An 18,166-nucleotide genomic window follows, 5' to 3' on the forward strand; every position below is an offset into this window, starting at 1 on the left:
ACTGAGAGTACATTAGAATGTGCTTTAGCCATTCACCTTTCGGTGAAGTTGTTTATTTCCATATTTGAGATATTGATAGGCATGTTGCTGTTAACATGGTGTGCTAGCTACTGTCGTGGTTGCTGTGATAAAACAAAGAGCGAGCAGAGGGCTAGAGAGATGGCTCAGGAGTGAAGAGCACTGTCGCTGGCCCAGCATTTAGAGAGAAATAAGCCTACGCTGTAATGACAGTTAAGTCAAAATTTCGTTAATACAGGGTTTTGTTGTTGTTGTTGTTGTTGTTGTTGGTGGTGGTGTTTTGTTTTGTTTTTGGTTTTGGATTTTTTTTGTTTGTTTGTTTTTTGTTTTTTTGTTTTTTGAGATAGGGTTTCTCTGTATAGCTTTGGAGCCTTTCCTGGAACTCGCTCTGGAGACCAGGCTGGCCTCAAAGTCACAGAGATCTGCCTGCCTCTGCCTCCTGAGTGCTGGGATTAAAGGCATGCACCACCACCGCTAGGCTCATTAATACAGTTTTGAGTTCAGTTAAATTAATAAGGACTCTTAGTTTGATATAAATAAATTGCCTATTTGTTTTCTTAGTATAATTTTAGAATTTTCATCTTTCAGAAGAAAGTAATGACTCTGTAGTACAAAAAGTTAGAGCCTCCAAAAATATATATTTATTTAGGTCCTAAACCTTAGACTCTTATTTTGCAGTAGTGTCTTTGCAGATATAATCAAGTAAAGCGATGCCATAACTAAAACTAATACCCCTACAAAATGAGGGCGATTTAGACAAAGACACAGGGACAATCGCCATGCAAAGACCGGGGCCGGAATGCTAGGATCCCAGCTGGTACCTTCTGGAACCTAGGATGCAGGCATGGGGTGGATTGTGCTTCAGAATTTCCACAGGGAACCGACTCACTTGACATTTACATTTCTAGCCCTGGATCCATGAGGAGGACATTTCTGTTTTAAGCCACTAAAGTTGTGACCCTTTGCTGCTGCAGCCCCAGGACGTCACTCAGATTTGGGGATCCAGAAGAGGGTTACTGCAGTAACAAACATTGGAAAATATGGAAGTCTTAGAATTGGGGAATTGGGTAACAGAAACTGGAAAAGCTTTGAGGTGTGTGGTGAGAAAAGCCTAGATTGTTTAAAGAGACAATTCCCAGAAGTTTTGATACTGTGGGCTTCGTAAAGGAGAGAAATTGACCTGGAGTGGATGTAATTCAGTTGCTAGAATGCCTGCCTGGCATGCGTGCCTCCTGACTTTGAGCCCCACAAGCACATAGCGCAGGTGTGGTGGCACACGCCTCCTCTCCCAGCACCTCAAAGGAGTTCAAGATCGTCACTGATTTAGTCAGTTCTGGGCCAGCGGGGCTACAGGAGACACTGTCTCTAAGTAAGTAAACTTTAAAAAGAGGAGAGAAGGTTTTTAGGTACAGAATACATGTGTTATTGTATATGGACTATTTCTTCTAAAGAGGTCGCAAATAGAGTTGAAGAACATATTACTGGACCCTGGGAAAGGGGTGACCCTGTTAGGAGGACGGTGGCTAAACTATGAACAGTGTTGGGAACACAGTAGAGCAGGAAAGAGACGAGCTCGAACACTTCAGTGAGCTGTCCACGCAGCGGGGAAGGAAGCCTCATTGTGATGGAGGGTGCAGACAGAGCTATCAAGCGAAGGAACCAGGACTTATGGCGTTCAGAAGTATTTCCGCATCACATAGTAGCCTGTAGGCTTCCCGGTGGTATGACTAGATTCAGGATGGAAGCCACAGATCTAGTCAGCCATCTTGGCAGAGACTGCCCGCTTTGATCAAAAGGGGCAGACATGAAGAGATGGGAAGAAAGGCTGTTGGGTCTCTGGGGTCTTACTAGGTGAAGATGGGCCACTGTGGCTACTTGTCTTCTGATGGCTAGTCACCTTTAAGAAAAGGGAAGAAACTGGGTGGTGGTGGCACACGCCTTTAATCCCAGCACTCGGGAGGCAGAGCCAGGCGGATCTGTGAGTTCGAGGCCAGCCTGGGCCACCAAGTGAGTTCCAGGAAAGGCGCAAAGCCACACAAAAGAAACCCTGTCTCAAACAAAACAAAAAACAAAAACAAAAAAAGGAAGAATGACTGTGAGTGGCTCAGAAGCCACAGTGGAGCTCCCAAGGGCAGTTCAGAGGCTGGCGGGTCTTCTTTCCACTGCAACCAGAAGCAGAGGACGTGGGACCTAGTTTTGGGGATAAAGGTAGTGACTGTCCCTGATGATTAAGAAAGTGAGACAGACCATCCTGGGAGGCCCAGGGGACAGTCTGTTAGTGTCACAGATAATTATTACTCTTCAGACTTGAAATCAAATCGAAGGTGGCCTGCTTGATTCCAGACTTACCTTAGACTAGGGTTATGGTTTGAATCTCACACATCTCCTACAGTTCTGTGGGCTGGAGACTTGGTCACCAGCCTGTGATATTACTTACTGCAAGGCATTGGAGCCTCACTGAGGAAGTCAGCTCACTGGCTGCATCTTTGAGGGGATACTGGGCCTTGGTCCTTCCTTATCCCCTTTAACTTCTGGATGCAATGGGGTGAGCAGTCCCCTGGCCGTGCATTCCCGTCATGATACACTGAGTGCCTCACCGCAGCCTGAAAGCAGTGGGGCAAGTGGCTGTGGACTGAAATCTCACAACTGAGAGCCTGAGTACAGTTTTCCTTCCAGATGCTTCTTGAGAATTTTGTCACAGCGAGTGACAGCTGACACACAAGTGCCAGCCCCCTTCATTCCTCTCCTCTCCTGTTGAGAATGGAGCCATCTGCTCCTTGTCTTGTTTTCTAGCACTAGAGGCTGATTAGAGAAACATGTTACCCCAAAGTGCACCAGAGTCCTATTTCTGTCTAATTTAGATGATGCCTAAGTGAGGTGAGAGGTGATGCTATTATTGTGGGTAAAGGGACTGGCCAGGAAGCCAGATGGTTTGAGCTCTATCCCTAGATCCCACACGATGGGGAGACACAACCAACCACTGCAAGTTGTTCTGTGGTCTCCACACACGCCTCCGCCCCACAGTAAACACATATTCAAAAAAACTGAACCTATTAAAGAAAAGAATTTTGGATGCAGTGGAGGTGTTTCTGCTCGAGAAGAACCTAAACTTTGGAGGCCTTCAGAGCAGGTGGAATTATGACGGCTGAAAAAGTACTCTGAGTGCCTAACTACCTGTGAATGTGACCTTGTTGAAGGAGTGTCTTTGTAGATGTGGTTAAGATTAGATCATGCTGGGTAAGGCAGACCACAATCCAGTGAACATCCCATGTCTCTAAAATGAGGCAGGTTTGGGAGAAACATGGGAGAGCACTGTGAAATTGGAGGAGGTAGAGATGTCTTCAAGGCAAAGTGGTTGCCGCAAACACCAAAGGAAGTTAGGAGAGAGGCAGATAACTGTCTGCTTCAGAGTCTCCTCAAGGAGCTAGCCTTGATAACATAACATCTGGCTTTGCAGGGCTAGAGGAATGACTCAGTTGTTAAGCTCTTCTTCACAGAGTTTGGGTTTGATGCCTGGTACCCAACAGTGGGTAACTCCAGTTTCAAGGGATCTGATGCCCTCTTCTGGCCCCTGTGGGCACTGCATGCACACCATGTACAGACTTGCAGGCAAAATACCCCAACACAGAGTAAGAGAGAGAGAGAGAGAGAGAGAGAGAGAGAGAGAGAGAGAGAGAGAGAGAGAGAGAGAGAGAGAGAGAGAAAATGAAAGAAAAAGAAAGAAAGAAAGGCAGCCTGGGCTACCAAGTGAGTCCAAGGAAAGGTGCAAAGCTACACAGAGAAACCCTGTCTTGAAAAACCAAAAAAAAAAAAAAAAAAAAAAGAAAGAAAGAAAGAAAGAAAAAAGGAAAGAAAGAAAAAGGAAAGAAAGAAAGAAAGAAAGAAAGAAAGAAAGAAAGAAAGAAAGAAAGAAAGAAAGAAAGAAAGAAAGAAAGAAAGAAAGAAAGAAAGAAAGAAAGAAAGAAAGAAAAGGGTAATGGCTTGAGCCTCCAGATCTGACGGGGAAATAATGACATTCAGTGTCATTAGTGACTTTTCTGTGATAAAACACCATGACCAGAAGGAACTTAGGGAAGAAGGAGTTTATTTTGGTTTCCAGATCCAAAGGGAGAATCCAGAACGGGTTGAGGGAGACCTGGCAGCAGGAGGCTGGAACAGGAGGCTAAGGTCACACCTGAGATTGAGCAGGGAGTGGGCAGGACTGTAAACTCTCCAGCCGGTCCCAGTCTCTGAGGAGCCTCCCGTCCAGCATTTCCACAGCCTCCACAAGAGCGCCACCGACTGGGTACCAGTGCAACTCTGTGAGCCTATGCGGACCTCCAAATCACACCTCCAAATCACACCTCCAAATCACACCTCCACACCCAGTTTGCAGCCATGGTAATGGCAGGCCTCCAAACTAATAGAATAACCACAGTTCTTTATTCAAGAAATGCTTCTCTGCTCTTAGATTTTCTCAGGAGTGATTCCTTAACTTTTTTTATTCTTTATTATTGCTAATATTCTTATATGGTATATAAAATGAGTTTTTTTTTTTTTTTTTGGTTTTTCGAGACAGGGTTTCTCTGTGTAGCTTTGCGCCTTTCCTGGAACTCACTTGGTAGCCCAGGCTGGCCTCGAACTCACAGAGATCCGCCTGCCTCCGCCTCCCGAGTGCTGGGATTAAAGGCGTGCGCCACCAACGCCCGGCAAAATGAGTTTTTATAGGGTTTTTTTTTTTGTTTGTTTGTTTTTATTTGTTTCTGTAGCACTGAGGTGGGAACTTGGAGCTTCTGCATGCTAGGAAAGTATCCTGCCTGTGAACTGCCCTGCTAGCCTGGCTTTATGTGTTTCTTCAGTTTGTTTGAGGGAACTGCTGTTTGCTTAGTGTACGAATACTGGGAAATTCAACTGTTTATTTTCCATAGTTGTGATATCTAATAATGTTCATTGCGCAATATTAGTTTTTAATTGATTGATTTCTGTGAACTCCAATAGCGTCATTTTGCTTTTTAAGAGTGGCTGTCTTCCTAAAACCCCAAAGTAGAGTTTATATAAATTCATAATTATTGTGTAAAAATTAAATGATAAGTTTAAGGTGTAGATTATTTTAGGAAAGTCTTTTAACAGTATTTCAAATTTTTCTCATTATTTCAAAATTACTAAAACCTTACAAAGTTGGCCAATGAAACTAAACTAAATTTAAATATACATTAAGGTATTTAGTATAAAAATAAACACTAGTTTTAAAATTTAGAATTTAAAAGAGTGATTTGTAAATATATATAAATATACTTATATACTTTAAAATGTTGCTATTTGATGAGAAAATACTATTATAACAAGGGATATTTATGAAGAAAAGAAAACTTTAAAATCACTCATTCACATTATTTTAGCATGATTTTCATCTTTGTATCTTCTAAATGTATACATGAGATATTTAGTTATGATTAATAATTATATGCTCTTCCTTTTATGCATTAACTAGGCCATCTTAAAATAGCACATTATTTTCTGAGAATATTTTAACATATGCAAAAACTGGTCCTTGTTTTTCTGAAGTCAGTTTGTGGCTACACAGGTTCCTGACGCGGTCTCTGAAGGCTTGCCCTTGAAGTGATGATCATGTTCTTTTATGTTCTGCTGTCTTTACTCAGCACATAAACGCACACCACGCTTACGAGGCTCAGATCTCATCGATGGCCAAAGCCATGTCTCGGTTAGAGGAGGAGCTGCGACATCTTGAAAATGAGAAAGCAACAGCCTTACACGATCTGTCATCTCTCCGGGAACTTTGCATTAAGCTCGACTCGGGCAAAGACCTCATGACCCAACAGCTGAATTCCAAAAGCCTTGAGCTTGAGAGGGTAGGTGCTGAGAGAGATGGTCGGGCACATTACGTTGGGGAGCCCTTCAAGCACGGTTTCACTTTACGTTCCCTTCTCCTACAGATTCTCTGCCAAGATTTGTCTGTCAGGCGAGAGGGTGGGGAGGCTTGTAGTCCAGGGCGGAGTCCTCGCCTTCATGCCTGATGCTCTGGGTCTGGTCCCCGTGCTGCAAGAAAGTAGGAAGGATGGGATAGATGGTACTTAAGGGAGTAGGCATTTTCTAACTGTGGATCAGGAACATCCGTTCTTTTTCTGTTTCAAAGTAAAATTTGAAAGATTAAACAGTTTGGTTTTTTCTAAGTTGAATTTTTCTTGATAAAAAAAATCTAACGGCATTTAAATTTTTAGTTAACTAAATCTCTTTTACTGGACTTCCCCATTCCCACATTGAGACATGACCTTGAGCAAGCTGGTGTGTGTTCTCACAGGAGTATGTCTTTAGGGTTCACTGCCTAAAGTAACAATACTGAGAGGTAAAAATACTACTAGTTTGACTGTGTGGTCGAACAGTAAGGTACTGCGTAGACCAAGAGAACCTCATTAGCTGATGGGCCCCGGGGGCTGAGGGGTGCTAACCATCGGAGGGGTGAAGTATGCCTTGAAGCCAAATAAGCCCTTAATAAAAGTAGCAAAGATAGCTTTAAATTTGTAATGCTTTTCTTATGACTAAAGAAATGTTTTGAAGTCTTCAACCATTACTCAAAAAATGAAACAATTGATGTCAATCACTGTTATATTTTGAGATAAGTAATTTTCAGACTAAACCTAAATTTTTACTACATTTATCTTTGTTGTTTTTTTTTTTTTCTGTAGACAATAGCAGATTTGGAAAATGTAAAATCAGAATCAGAACTGTTAAAAAAACAACTGACGAGTGAGAGACAGACGATTAAAAATCTTGAAATGTTGTTGGCTACAAACAGAGATAAAGAATTTCATTCCCATTTAACCTCCCACGAGAAGGAGACAGAAATCCAGCTGCTGAAGGAGAAGTTAAGCCTCTCAGAGAGCAAACTGTAAGTGTCGGGGAGCAGTCTGTGTGGGGAGTGTTGACCACAGGTGCCTTTTCCACTTCTGTGGTAGCGAGGGCCGTGTGCGAGTGTCACACAGACCGTGGTACCCGGCTTTCTTGCCTGGCGCCTCCGGATCCAGAGGACTAGCTCAGGAGCCGTGGGGTTTGAAGCTGGAGGTGTGTACATCTTCCCCTAAGTGGTGTGTGGCAGTGGGAGGGGGGAGTGAGCTGCAGGGGAGAGCCTGAATTGGAGGGGAGAGCAAAGGCCTCCATGGGGGAAAGCATGTTGGGCTGAGCCGTGTTGTAGTGAGCAGAGGCTTAGAGCAGGTGAGATCCGCTCCTCATGAGTGTGTTCATCACCGTCGAGGAGACTGAGGACCAGGTGATCCTAGAAGGCAGAGCCGGGCTCGAGAGCGTGCAGAAGAATGGGATCTTTATGGGGAATTAAATTAATTAAATTAATTTAGGGAATTAAAAACAGGGTTCTTCCTGAGGCAGGAGGCAAGGAAGAACCAGGGAAGACATTTTACATCCTGTGTTTCTGGTTCATGGGTTCTGCTGCATGTACAGCGCATGCTACCAACTCCATAATTGACGGTAAACCAGAAGAATGTGAAAGAAGCAGGATCCATATCTGTTCTTATGCGGCACCTTTGTTTATATTTGCACTTGAGTCTACAAATAGATCATTCATTTTTTATTTCTGAGATCTTTGCATTTGTTCTTAAGGACTAGCCAGAGCCGAGAAACCTCCATGCTTCGGACTAAAGTGACGCAGTTGCAGGCAGATTATGATACTCTGAAAAGGCAGATTTCAAACGAGAGATATGAACGGTAAGGCATCCCTTTTTAACATTACACAGTATTCCTACGCGTCTTCTATTCCTATTCCATGAGTATTTCATGTGGCTTGCAAATAGCAGGCTTCTTTAGTATTACTATGTAAAGTGAATTTCTTGGATGATTCTCCCACAGAGTAAAAGATTCTGAAGGACTGAATCCCTGCAGGAAGGACAGCGCTGCTGTAGACATGCGGAGCATCCTGCAGGGAGACAGTGCGGTGTAGACAGGGAGATAGCAAAGGTCCCTGCGAGAGCCCCCCAAATACAGTGCATTCGGAAGCTCTGAATGCATACTATTATGAGATGATGATACGATCGTACCATAAGAGCAGCTGGCAGGTATGAGCTGGGCACTCAGCACGTGTCCGATTATCCCAGTCTCTTATGCCTACTTGATGGGAAACTAGAGTCACACTTGTAATGATGCAAACATATCTGTTCAGTTCAAAGCCTGTGCCCTTAACCTCTAGAATGTATTCCCTGCCCCTTAGTCATTGTTCATGCTCACAGTTCAGTTCACTTGCTTTATGTTAAAACATTGAGTCCCTAAATATTGCTTAAACAGTTAAACCACGCCAGATGTAGTGGCATGCACCTGTGTTCCAGCGTTTAGGAGGCTAAGACAGAGAAATCATGAGCTTAAGACCAGCCTGGGAGACCAGTGTCCAAAAAGAAATGAGTTACCATTAAAGTCTAAATTTGCAAGTCAACAGCCAAGTTGTATTTCTCTGTTGCTCTTTCTTAGACACCCAAGATTTGTTCTCAAGTAGGCTAAAATCGCCTATTAGGTCATTTAAAGGATGTAATCCTTCCCCATTTGCATGACAACTTGATGGGCTACTGTCTGAAGTGTACGGGGGATTTGCTGTGTCGTCAGTAGTGGTGACTTCAGATAGAAATGAGCTGTCTTGCAGCACTGGTCTGAAAGCTGTGCTGATTTTCTGAAATTTGGAAGGTAGAGTGTTAGCTGTATAAAAAGATTTCTCCTTCTTAATGATAACTGCACTTTTCTGTAATTCCAAGACCCTCAGTCACGCTCTCTATGGCCCAGAGTTAAAGACTCATCCCCTTTCCCTATCCCTGGGCCTCAAGAACATGCCTTCCCTGCTCTTTACCATCAGACTAAGAGAAGCACCCCACCCTCAAGACAAAACCTGGTCCTTGTGGGTGGGAAGAGACAGCAAAATAATGTAGTAACTCAGTGCGTGACCCTCAGAGGCCACAGTGCACTAGCAGGGTCCCGGGTGTTCGTTCACACTTCTTGGACTGAGGGAGAAATCTGGAAAGAACAAGTATTCCAAAAGTTTCTTTGACAGCGTGATACTGAGGGAAGAAAGGGTGGAGGGGCTGGGCTAGGAAGGAAAGCCGTACTGAGTAACTCAAGAAAAGGCCCGGGCCAGAGCCTGGGGAGCCCCAGAGGAGACCGTGGGCACCGGCAGACTCCAGACACCAGGATAGAACATGTGACGGAGAAGAGGGCTCTTTGGTCTCTGACGTCTGCGAGACCTGAGCACAGAGAAGGCTCGTTAGGTGTAGAGAGAGATGAGGAGGGAGCCTCCAATGTGGAAGCACTGTACTCAGCCGGGGACTGCAGTGACAAGTGAGGGACATGCACAGGACATGTGATTGCTTCTTATGTAGATGTGTAAATGACTGCCTTTGAGCAGATACACACATGCGCACACATACAATAACAAATGTAAACAGCATATGCAGGCATGATGGTGCATACCTGCAGTCCTTGAACTCAGTAGGCTGAGGCAGGAGGATTGTGAGCTTGAGGCCAGCCTGCCCTAACCTATCTCAAGAAGCCAATAAGAAGTGTGTAACTGCAGGAGCAGAGGCAAGTGTAAAATTTTATTGACTTATTGGAGGATGAATTTCCCCTCTGCTGGAGTCATTAAAGACCTCGTAAAGCAGGCTCTGGAGAAGGCACTGGTGTGGGAATAGGCAGAAGCTGAGGCTCCAGTAAAGATAAGACCTGGCTGTGAGGGTAACCAGGAAGGGCTAAGACGTGAAACAGGTGCTGACTGTACCAAGTGCCACAGAAGCAGACCAAAGGCAGAGCCGTTAACAGAACCCTTGAGAAATCCATTTTTAAATGTATTAAAGCGTAAAGAAAAAGGTAAGCTCTCCTAGAGTCACTATTAATATTTTTCGTTTAATATCTAGTTGTATATCAGTTTTTTGTTTGCTTTGGTTTGGTTTTTGAGACAAGGTCTCTCTCCTCCTGCCTCTGCCTCCCAAGTGCTGGTGTTACAGGCATGTGCCACCCTGGCTGGCTATGTGGATCTGTTTGTTTCTGAATGTGTACTTTATCCTACTTTTTTTTAGTAGATATATTGTGATCATTATGTTTCTAATATATTATTTTGTTGATGTCCTAATGTTATGACTTGGCTATAGCATAATTGCCTTGAACAGTTTCTTCTAATGCATATTCTTTTAACTGAAATATTTTACCCACTCCTGGAAAAAAAAAAAAAAAAAAGAACTACAGATGAGGGCTGGAGAGATGGCCCCGTGGTTAAGAGCACTGGCTGCTCGTCCCGAGGACCTAATACCTACTTAGTGGACCACAGCCTTCTGTAACTAACCATCTTCTGGTCTCCACAGGCACCAGGCACATGTGTTATGAACAGACATGCATGCAGGCAAAGCACCCACATACATGAAATAAAAATAAATAAATATATTTTTAATCCTGCAGATTTGGTAAACGTATATAAAGCTAGGCTAGGCATCTTTATCCACTTGTAGTCTAGCTTCTTGGGAAGAATGAGACAGGAGAATCACTTGAGTCCCCGAGTAGTCTAGGGTAGCCTGGGGTAACCTAGTAAGGCCTCATTTTAAAGACAAAATAATAAACTAAATAATAATAATAATAATAATAAACTAAAATAAAGGTAGTAGGAATACTAATACACCAATGTACTAACATATGTTATTTAATTGACTAATAACCCCGGTAGCCATTTTTGTGAGTTTTCATGGTGCTTACATATAATCTCTTCTGTGATCTTCACTCACAGAGAACGAGCAATCCAAGAGGTGCGTCGACTTGGTCTTCCTATGTCACCTCTGAGTTCTACTCTGAGATCTCCTTTACAGTCCCCTGAACATATAAATGCATAGTCATCAGGAAGGTATGTATCAGATACCAAGGACAGGTAAAGCTAATCTGTAGTTGTAAAAATTTTGGAACTGTTGTCCCTGTCTTGGAAAAAGAGGTAGCTTGGAAAGGCGTTCAGGGGAATTCCCGGGAGCAATGGAGATGTTCTGTGTGTTGGGGACATGGCAGCTGTTACCTGGTCTGTGCACTTGTAAACACTTATCAACTGATCATGACATCTGTGCATTTCACTGTGTGTCAGTTTTACTCAACTGCAAAGGGAAGAGTTCAGAATGTGGGTCTGTAAAGGAGCGCTTGCCTTGCATGCAGGAACCTTGGGGTCATTCTTAGCCCTGCAGAGGAGTCACGGGGTTGGAATCAAAGCCACAGCAAATTGCTAAGAAATATGAGCTGTCACAGGATGATATTAACCAAGTACCAAGTACAAACAATACTGATGAGAGAGGGAAAGGCTTAGGGACAGAATGGTGAGGCAGGGTGCACTCAGATGGGCAGGAGTCGTGGGCTGTAGGGAAATAACGTGGGAGAAAGGTTTGAAAGGTAGTATGTGCGGTGAGGTCACGTGCAGATGTAGACTTCAGTCTAACTCAGAAGGGACCCTGAGTCTGTCCTCACTGTAGGGTGGATCCAGAGAGCTTGAGTGGAGTCTTGTCTATGGTGGATCTGCCTCACAGCTGTGCCTGAGCCACACAGGAAGTGTAGGAACCAGACATAGAAAGAGCAGGAAGAGTTTGAAATGGATCTCAGGATGAGTTCAGAAAGCTGTGTTCCCAGTTCTTAGGAGGTGGAAGCAGGAAGGTCAGGAGTTCAAAGTCATCCTCAGCTGCATAGTGAGTTTTAGGCCAACCCATGAGACCCTGCCTCAAACAGACAGACAATCAAGAAAAGGCGCCATATCTGAGGTGCATGGCTCACTGGGAATAAACTGAACACAGCTGACGTGCATCAAGACAACTCGTATTACCTCCCTTGGTTCTGGCGCAGGCTCTGCTCTGAAAAGCAGGCATCTTCCCTGTGAAAGCCTAGAATCTTTCTTGTTTGTTTTTGGATTTTATCAGTGAAATTGTACGTTTCTGGCTTCTTATTCTCAGTGGTGCATTTATGAGATTCAGCCACTGATACATGAGCTATGGATGGTTATTATTGCTGCACAGTGGAGCACCCTGATGGGAACACACACCATTGGTTTGCACTCTACACTTGAAAGGCATTTGGTAGTCGTTAGGAAGAGTGCCCTGAGTATAGACTTAGGACTGAAATTACTGAGGTCACTTTTGTCCAAGCTTCCATAGACCTGAGGATCTGATCCCAAGTAGTTGATATTGGGATACCTTGGGCCGAGACAGAGTTGAGGGGTGTACTAATTCCCTGGAGATAGGAAAGAAGCCTGAGTCAGACCCTGGCTGTCCCAGATAGTGACGAAGAACGCAGACTCACTGACAGAAATGGTTGAGTCAGTTTCTTTAAAGTGATGCATTTTTTGCCTCTTTTAATAGAAGTGCTGTGTGTGGAAGATAATTAGCATTTCCTCAGAGGCTCAAAGTCCGGTTACAAACACTGGTTACTCTGTGCTTCACATACTGAGGCCAGTGTTTAAGGCCCTGGTTTAAAGATGCCTGGTTGCTACTTTTTGCTTTAATGTTTACATTCTTACAACATTTATTTTTCTCTTTCACCTTGAGTTATTGCAGATTTGTAGATTCCCTTAAAAATTCCTGGGGACTCAGGGATTCTTGGATTTCTTAAAGAGCCTCTGATAACAGGGCTGGGGACCCTCCCCCACCACACACACACACTTTTGGAGAGTGTTCACCAAGCATCAACGAGGCCCTTGGTTTGATTCCCAGCATCTAAAGTAAACGTTTGTGTACATGTGTGTTGTGCTAGCCTGTATGTGAACATGTGAAGTCCAGACGTCAATGCTGGATGCTCTCTTGCTTTCCACCCTACTTTTTCAGGCATGGTCTCATTGAACTTGGAGCTCACCATTTCAGTTAGATTGTGTGGTTAGTGAGCCCCTGAAATCCATCTTTCTTTGTGCCCCCATCTCAGGGGTTACTCAGGGGCCAGCGCTTATGGGAGGGGGGCTAGAGATCTGAATTCAGACCCTCATCTTTCGTGGTGAGCACTTTACCTGCTAGCCCGCCTCTGCGGGGCATGCTCCATGTAAGTCCACTGTTGGTGCCCATCAGCACCGTCCAGGCCTGCTTCTCCTCACCCTCACCAGCACTCATTTTCCAGAGTTACACCCCTCCTAGTCTATGTGGTTAGAAAACCTTCACAGCTGTTAACAGATTCACAGCTTTTAATTTTGTAATAATTGACAATTCTCAGCATTGCAACTTGTTTATTAACCAGTAATCCAGTTTTGGAGCTGTTTCTGGGCAATGTTACTGAAACTAACTTGACAGGATTTCCCCACTGAGCACTCAGAAACAAACGACACACACGTGACACAGTTTCTCAGTTTAGTGAGTCTCTAGTAGGAAAAATATATAACCCAATTTTTGCTCTGATTTTCTTTTCACTAACAGCACAGGCGATAGGAAAACCTGTTTTTCCTAGTGCCACCCACTCCACACAACCCTTCTGGCAATTCACTCTCCGTCACACACCAGCTGGGTGTCCTACAGTTTTACTCTTTACACTGCTCTGCCTGGAGACAGAGTCAGACCCCATTGGGAAGGGTCGGTCAACCAGGCTCCTCCTGTCTCCAGGTGCCAATACAGCCCCAGGAGATTGTGCTTCTGACCTACCTGCTGTTAAACCTAGGGTCCTACAGGTTTTCCTCCCGCCAGGGGCTCACACTTTGCTTATGGTTACCCAGTTACTACAAAAGATAGCAATGAATGGCGGGACAAGCACAAGGCACAGGGAGGTGTCACGGCTTCCATTCTCTCTCCAAGCACAACCTGCAAGTGTTCAGCTCTCTGGAAGGTCCACTGGGGCCTTTACAGAGACTTCTGTACATGGCACAGCAAACTGATGCATCCTCAGCATTGGCCACTGGGCCCTTGGCCTTCCTCCTCTACCCACCATCACCTTCCTCCTCTACCCAACATCGCCTTCCTCCTCTACCCAACAGCACCTTCCTCCTCTACCCAACAGCACCTTCCTCCTCTACCCAACAGCACCTTCCTCCTCTACCCACCATCGCCTTCCTCCTCTACCCACCATCGCCTTCCTCCTCTACCCACCATCGCCTTCCTCCTCTACCCAACAGCACCTTCCTCCTCTACCCAACAGCACCTTCCTCCTCTACCCAACAGCACCTTCCTCCTCTACCCACCATCGCCTTCCTCCTCTACCCAACAGCACCTTCCTCCTCTACCCAACAGCACCTTCCTCCTCTACCCAACATCGCCTTCCTCCTCTACCCACCATCGCCTTCCTCCTCTACCCAACAGCACCTTCCTCCTCTACCCAACAGCACCTTCCTCCTCTACCCAACAGCACCTTCCTCCTCTACCCACCATCGCCTTCCTCCTCTACCCACCATCGCCTTCCTCCTCTACCCACCATCGCCTTCCTCCTCTACCCAACAGCACCTTCCTCCTCTACCCAACAGCACCTTCCTCCTCTACCCAACAGCACCTTCCTCCTCTACCCACCATCGCCTTCCTCCTCTACCCATCATCGCCTTCCTCCTCTACCCACCATCGCCTTCCTCCTCTACCCAACAGCACCTTCCTCCTCTACCCAACAGCACCTTCCTCCTCTACCCAACATCGCCTTCCTCCTCTACCCACCATCGCCTTCCTGGTGAAGGCCCCTCCCCCACAGTCCTCACCATCAGTCTTCTCGTCAGCATCCTCAGAATCACTCTTACTGCTCAGGTACTTCCTGGGAGCCTTGTGCCAGGTCCAAGGGGCAGAGACCAAATATGTAGTTCTCCTTTAACCCAGGGTCACACGGGCACACTGAGGCACCCTGGGAGGAAGCAGCCCCAGATCATGTTTTTGCTGCTTTCGTCATTATGTGTCCAGGTCTTGGGGAAGTAGGGTGGTGCTTCTTACATGTGAAGAGGTTTGGGAAACAAGTTTTTATTAGCGACTGTAATTAAGACACTATTGACTTTAAGTTTTTTATTAATATGTGAAATAACTATCATTTTTCTCTTCACTCACCTTTCAGAGAGTGGTTTTCAGTGAGTTCCCATGGGGATTTTTATGAGAGCACAAGAGAAATGAAATATTGAAGCACTTGTTCCTGTGAATCATGAACATGGACACAAATTCTACCTCTGTCAGCCTTTATTTAAATCAGTGGATATTTATGTAAAAATGTTTAGTTTAAAAGAGCCCTACATGTATATTTTCATATATGTGAAAAAAGGAAATATGTATTAATAATAGTGCTTAACTGATGTGATATGTGTATTTTTATTATTCCCAACTAAAATTGCTTCTTAAAATGTTTATACTGTGAATTAATTTAATATACTCACATTATGCTTTAATAATCTGTTTGTTAATGAGCCATAGTATCTGCATGTAAATATCCTTCCATTATTTAGATGTGTTCAGTTTTCATACCTATGTGTATAGCCCATAGCTTGATGAACTAAGAGAATGGTCCATTTGATGCTTTTCTCTTAAATAACATCAATCCATATTTGCTGTCTATCATCCAGGGGCATATATTTAAATATCATCTTAATAGCAGAACTCCATTTTTTAATAAGAGAAAGAGTTTATTTGAACTTACCGTTCCAGAAGGTAAAGTCCGTCAGGGACACATGGCAGTGAGTGGCAGACATAGCAGCCGGAGCAGGAAACTGAGTACCCAGATCACGTCTTTACTGCAGCACAGAGCAGAGAATGAACAGGAGGTAGGGAGGAACTGTGTGCTCCGGAAGCCCTCCCCCGGGACATATCTGCTCCAGTAAGGCCAGGTGTGAGGTGTCTCTCAGCTTGTGGGGTGGTTTCTCATTCAAACCATCACGTTTTGTTGATGTAACCAAAAATGTAACTGATACCATTTCTCGGTTTCCTGAGATACTTTGTTATTTCTGAAGTTTCAGACCTGGAGATCAAGAAGTTCGGCTACTTGTTTAAAATTATTTATGTTACCATCAACTTTGAAAAGTGTCTCCCTGGATGTAGAGCCCTAGCCAATAGGATATTTCTTTCGTTGAGCCTTTGAAAGAGGTGACTTTTTTAATGTGCCTAGTGACCTCCTAGCAGAACTCCTGATAAAGTAGTTATTGTAATTAATTATTGCAATCTGGAAGAACTCTGGTGGAAAAGATACATTTGTCTATGATACACATTTTTTTGGCTGTCATGTGGACTCTTCACATGATACAATATTTTATTAGAATTAAATTAAAATATATTCAGAGTTTTGTAAAATAATAAAGTGGAAATTTGGGGTATTTTTTAACTAATTAAATTCTTCAGTGTACTGGTCTAAAATTTCAAAATATGGAAGTATTTAATGTAAACATAAACAAATATTTTTGTTAAAAGTCTGATATGCATCTGACAACACCATTTGTGGCCTCTAGTATGTATAACTTAACCTGGTCTTTCAGAGTAGTATGGAAATGCCATTCCTATGGCATATAAATTAAAAACAGCTTCTTACAAACTCACTTTCAGGGTTGTAATTTTAAAGAATTAGGTGTATGTAAACATCAAGAAAAGAAGAGAAGTACAAAATAGAATGTAAGATACAAATACTAATCATGTTTCAGCTGTTCACATTTGAAGAAAATCCTCTTTTCAAACTAGATTTCATTATGATTGAGAAAGAATTTAAAAGTCAGCATAGACAAGTGAAAGATCAACTGTGAACAACTTGTTTTGTTCCCTCTTGGATTAAGAAAGTGGTTTTTGTGCAAGACCTGGAGGTAGGTAGAGCTCCTTGTGTATCTAGTGTGCCTGGGATGCTCAAGATGTGCCCTTTGCAATTCTTTCCTGCACATTTGAGTATAGGACGACTTACTCTCCACCCTCTTTGGGATTTTATTCACTCTGTTTTTGAGTAAATTCCTGCTTTATAGCAAAATACCAGGGGGTGGGGGGCAGCATTTGCAATGTCATTTGGAAATTTTTTTTTAGTAAATGCACATAAAAAAAATATTCATCCCCACCTTTTCCCCCAAAGCAGCAGCAAGACACACTGTGTTAAATGTTCATTTTTAATGTTTTCTGTAATTATGTGTCATTTTCATAATTGTTATTTTATAACCATCATACTACAGTTTTTAAAAAATGATTTTAATTTAAAATATCGTGTTCTTTTTATAGATTTTTTTTTACTTTTGTTTTAAATAATTTTAAATCATGGAGCTTAACTATAGATTTACCAATAAACATACCAGTCAATTTGCCTTCTCTTTCTTTCCAATTGTTTTATAATTTTATATTAGTAATATTCTTAATTCTAAAATCAAGTAAAATTTACTCAAATCAAACTTCATCATGGTGGGACTTGGGAAAATCCTTCAACTTTGGTGCCGGCCACCTTTTTAAATAACTCATTTAGAAAATAAATAACTCATTTATTTCCAGTTCAAGATATAAGACTTTAAATCAAAGTCCCTGTTGGGTACCCTGTGAACACAGTGCACTAACCTATGTTCATAGTTAGTCTTCTCACTGTAAATACTTTGTATTGACAGTTCCCCTTACCTGTACCACCTGTCTTCCCACCTTGTTGCGGTTTATCAAACAGCTCAGCCTTCTCCCCATTTAGAAGTTTCTACCACATGGCTTACTGCGTCTTTCTACCATTGGCTCTACCTAACATCAGTCTGTTTATGTCAGTGTCTTTTGGATCTGCACATTATAGTTACCTGGAGGACTTCCCAGGAAAACCCCTACACCACAACAAATAGATGAGAATTTCCGTGAATAGGGCAGTCTTGTGCTTGAGCAGGTTCGCAGGACTCAGCATGGACGAGCTCCTGTGAGAGGGGCTGAACTATAATCAGAAAGTGACTGGATTCCCCCACAGCAGTCATGCTGCTGTTGAATCTGTGGGCACATCATGCCTGGTTGAGGAAGATGACAATTCTCCCTCAAGAGCTGCAGAGCACTTTTTTTTACTGTAGCCCATGGAATTTGGCATGTGGTTTTCTCATTTTCATTCAGTTCCAGGAAATTTTTTCTTTACCTTGTTGATTTGTACACATAATTTCTCTTGCTGCTGATTTATAATGTTATTCCTTTGTGATCAGCTATAATTGAAGGATTTATTTTAATTTTCTATATCTATTAAGATGTGCTTTGTGACCTACTACAGGATCTGTTTTAGAGAAAGGTCCAGGGCTTAATGCACCTCT

General features: G+C 43.3%; 1 protein-coding gene across 4 annotated transcripts in view; it reads left to right on the top strand.

The window, feature by feature from the left end:
* The window catches only part of Cep135 (centrosomal protein 135), a 66,583-nt gene extending 49,367 nt beyond the window's left edge, over positions 1 to 17,216 (top strand). For all 4 annotated transcript variants that reach the window (XM_042257539.2, XM_076546472.1, XM_042257538.2 and 1 more), the window contains exons 22-26: positions 5,658 to 5,867; positions 6,702 to 6,904; positions 7,630 to 7,734; positions 10,775 to 10,888; positions 15,010 to 17,216. In XM_042257539.2, the coding sequence (XP_042113473.2) occupies positions 5,658 to 5,867; positions 6,702 to 6,904; positions 7,630 to 7,734; positions 10,775 to 10,877 (621 nt within the window). In that variant the 3' untranslated portion in view covers positions 10,878 to 10,888; positions 15,010 to 17,216. The remainder of the gene's footprint in view (positions 1 to 5,657; positions 5,868 to 6,701; positions 6,905 to 7,629; positions 7,735 to 10,774; positions 10,889 to 15,009) is intronic.
* The last annotated feature ends 950 nt before the right edge of the window (positions 17,217 to 18,166 follow it).

The sequence above is a fragment of the Peromyscus maniculatus genome, chromosome 10 (assembly GCF_049852395.1).
Source record: "Peromyscus maniculatus bairdii isolate BWxNUB_F1_BW_parent chromosome 10, HU_Pman_BW_mat_3.1, whole genome shotgun sequence".
Lineage (NCBI taxonomy): Eukaryota > Metazoa > Chordata > Mammalia > Rodentia > Cricetidae > Peromyscus > Peromyscus maniculatus.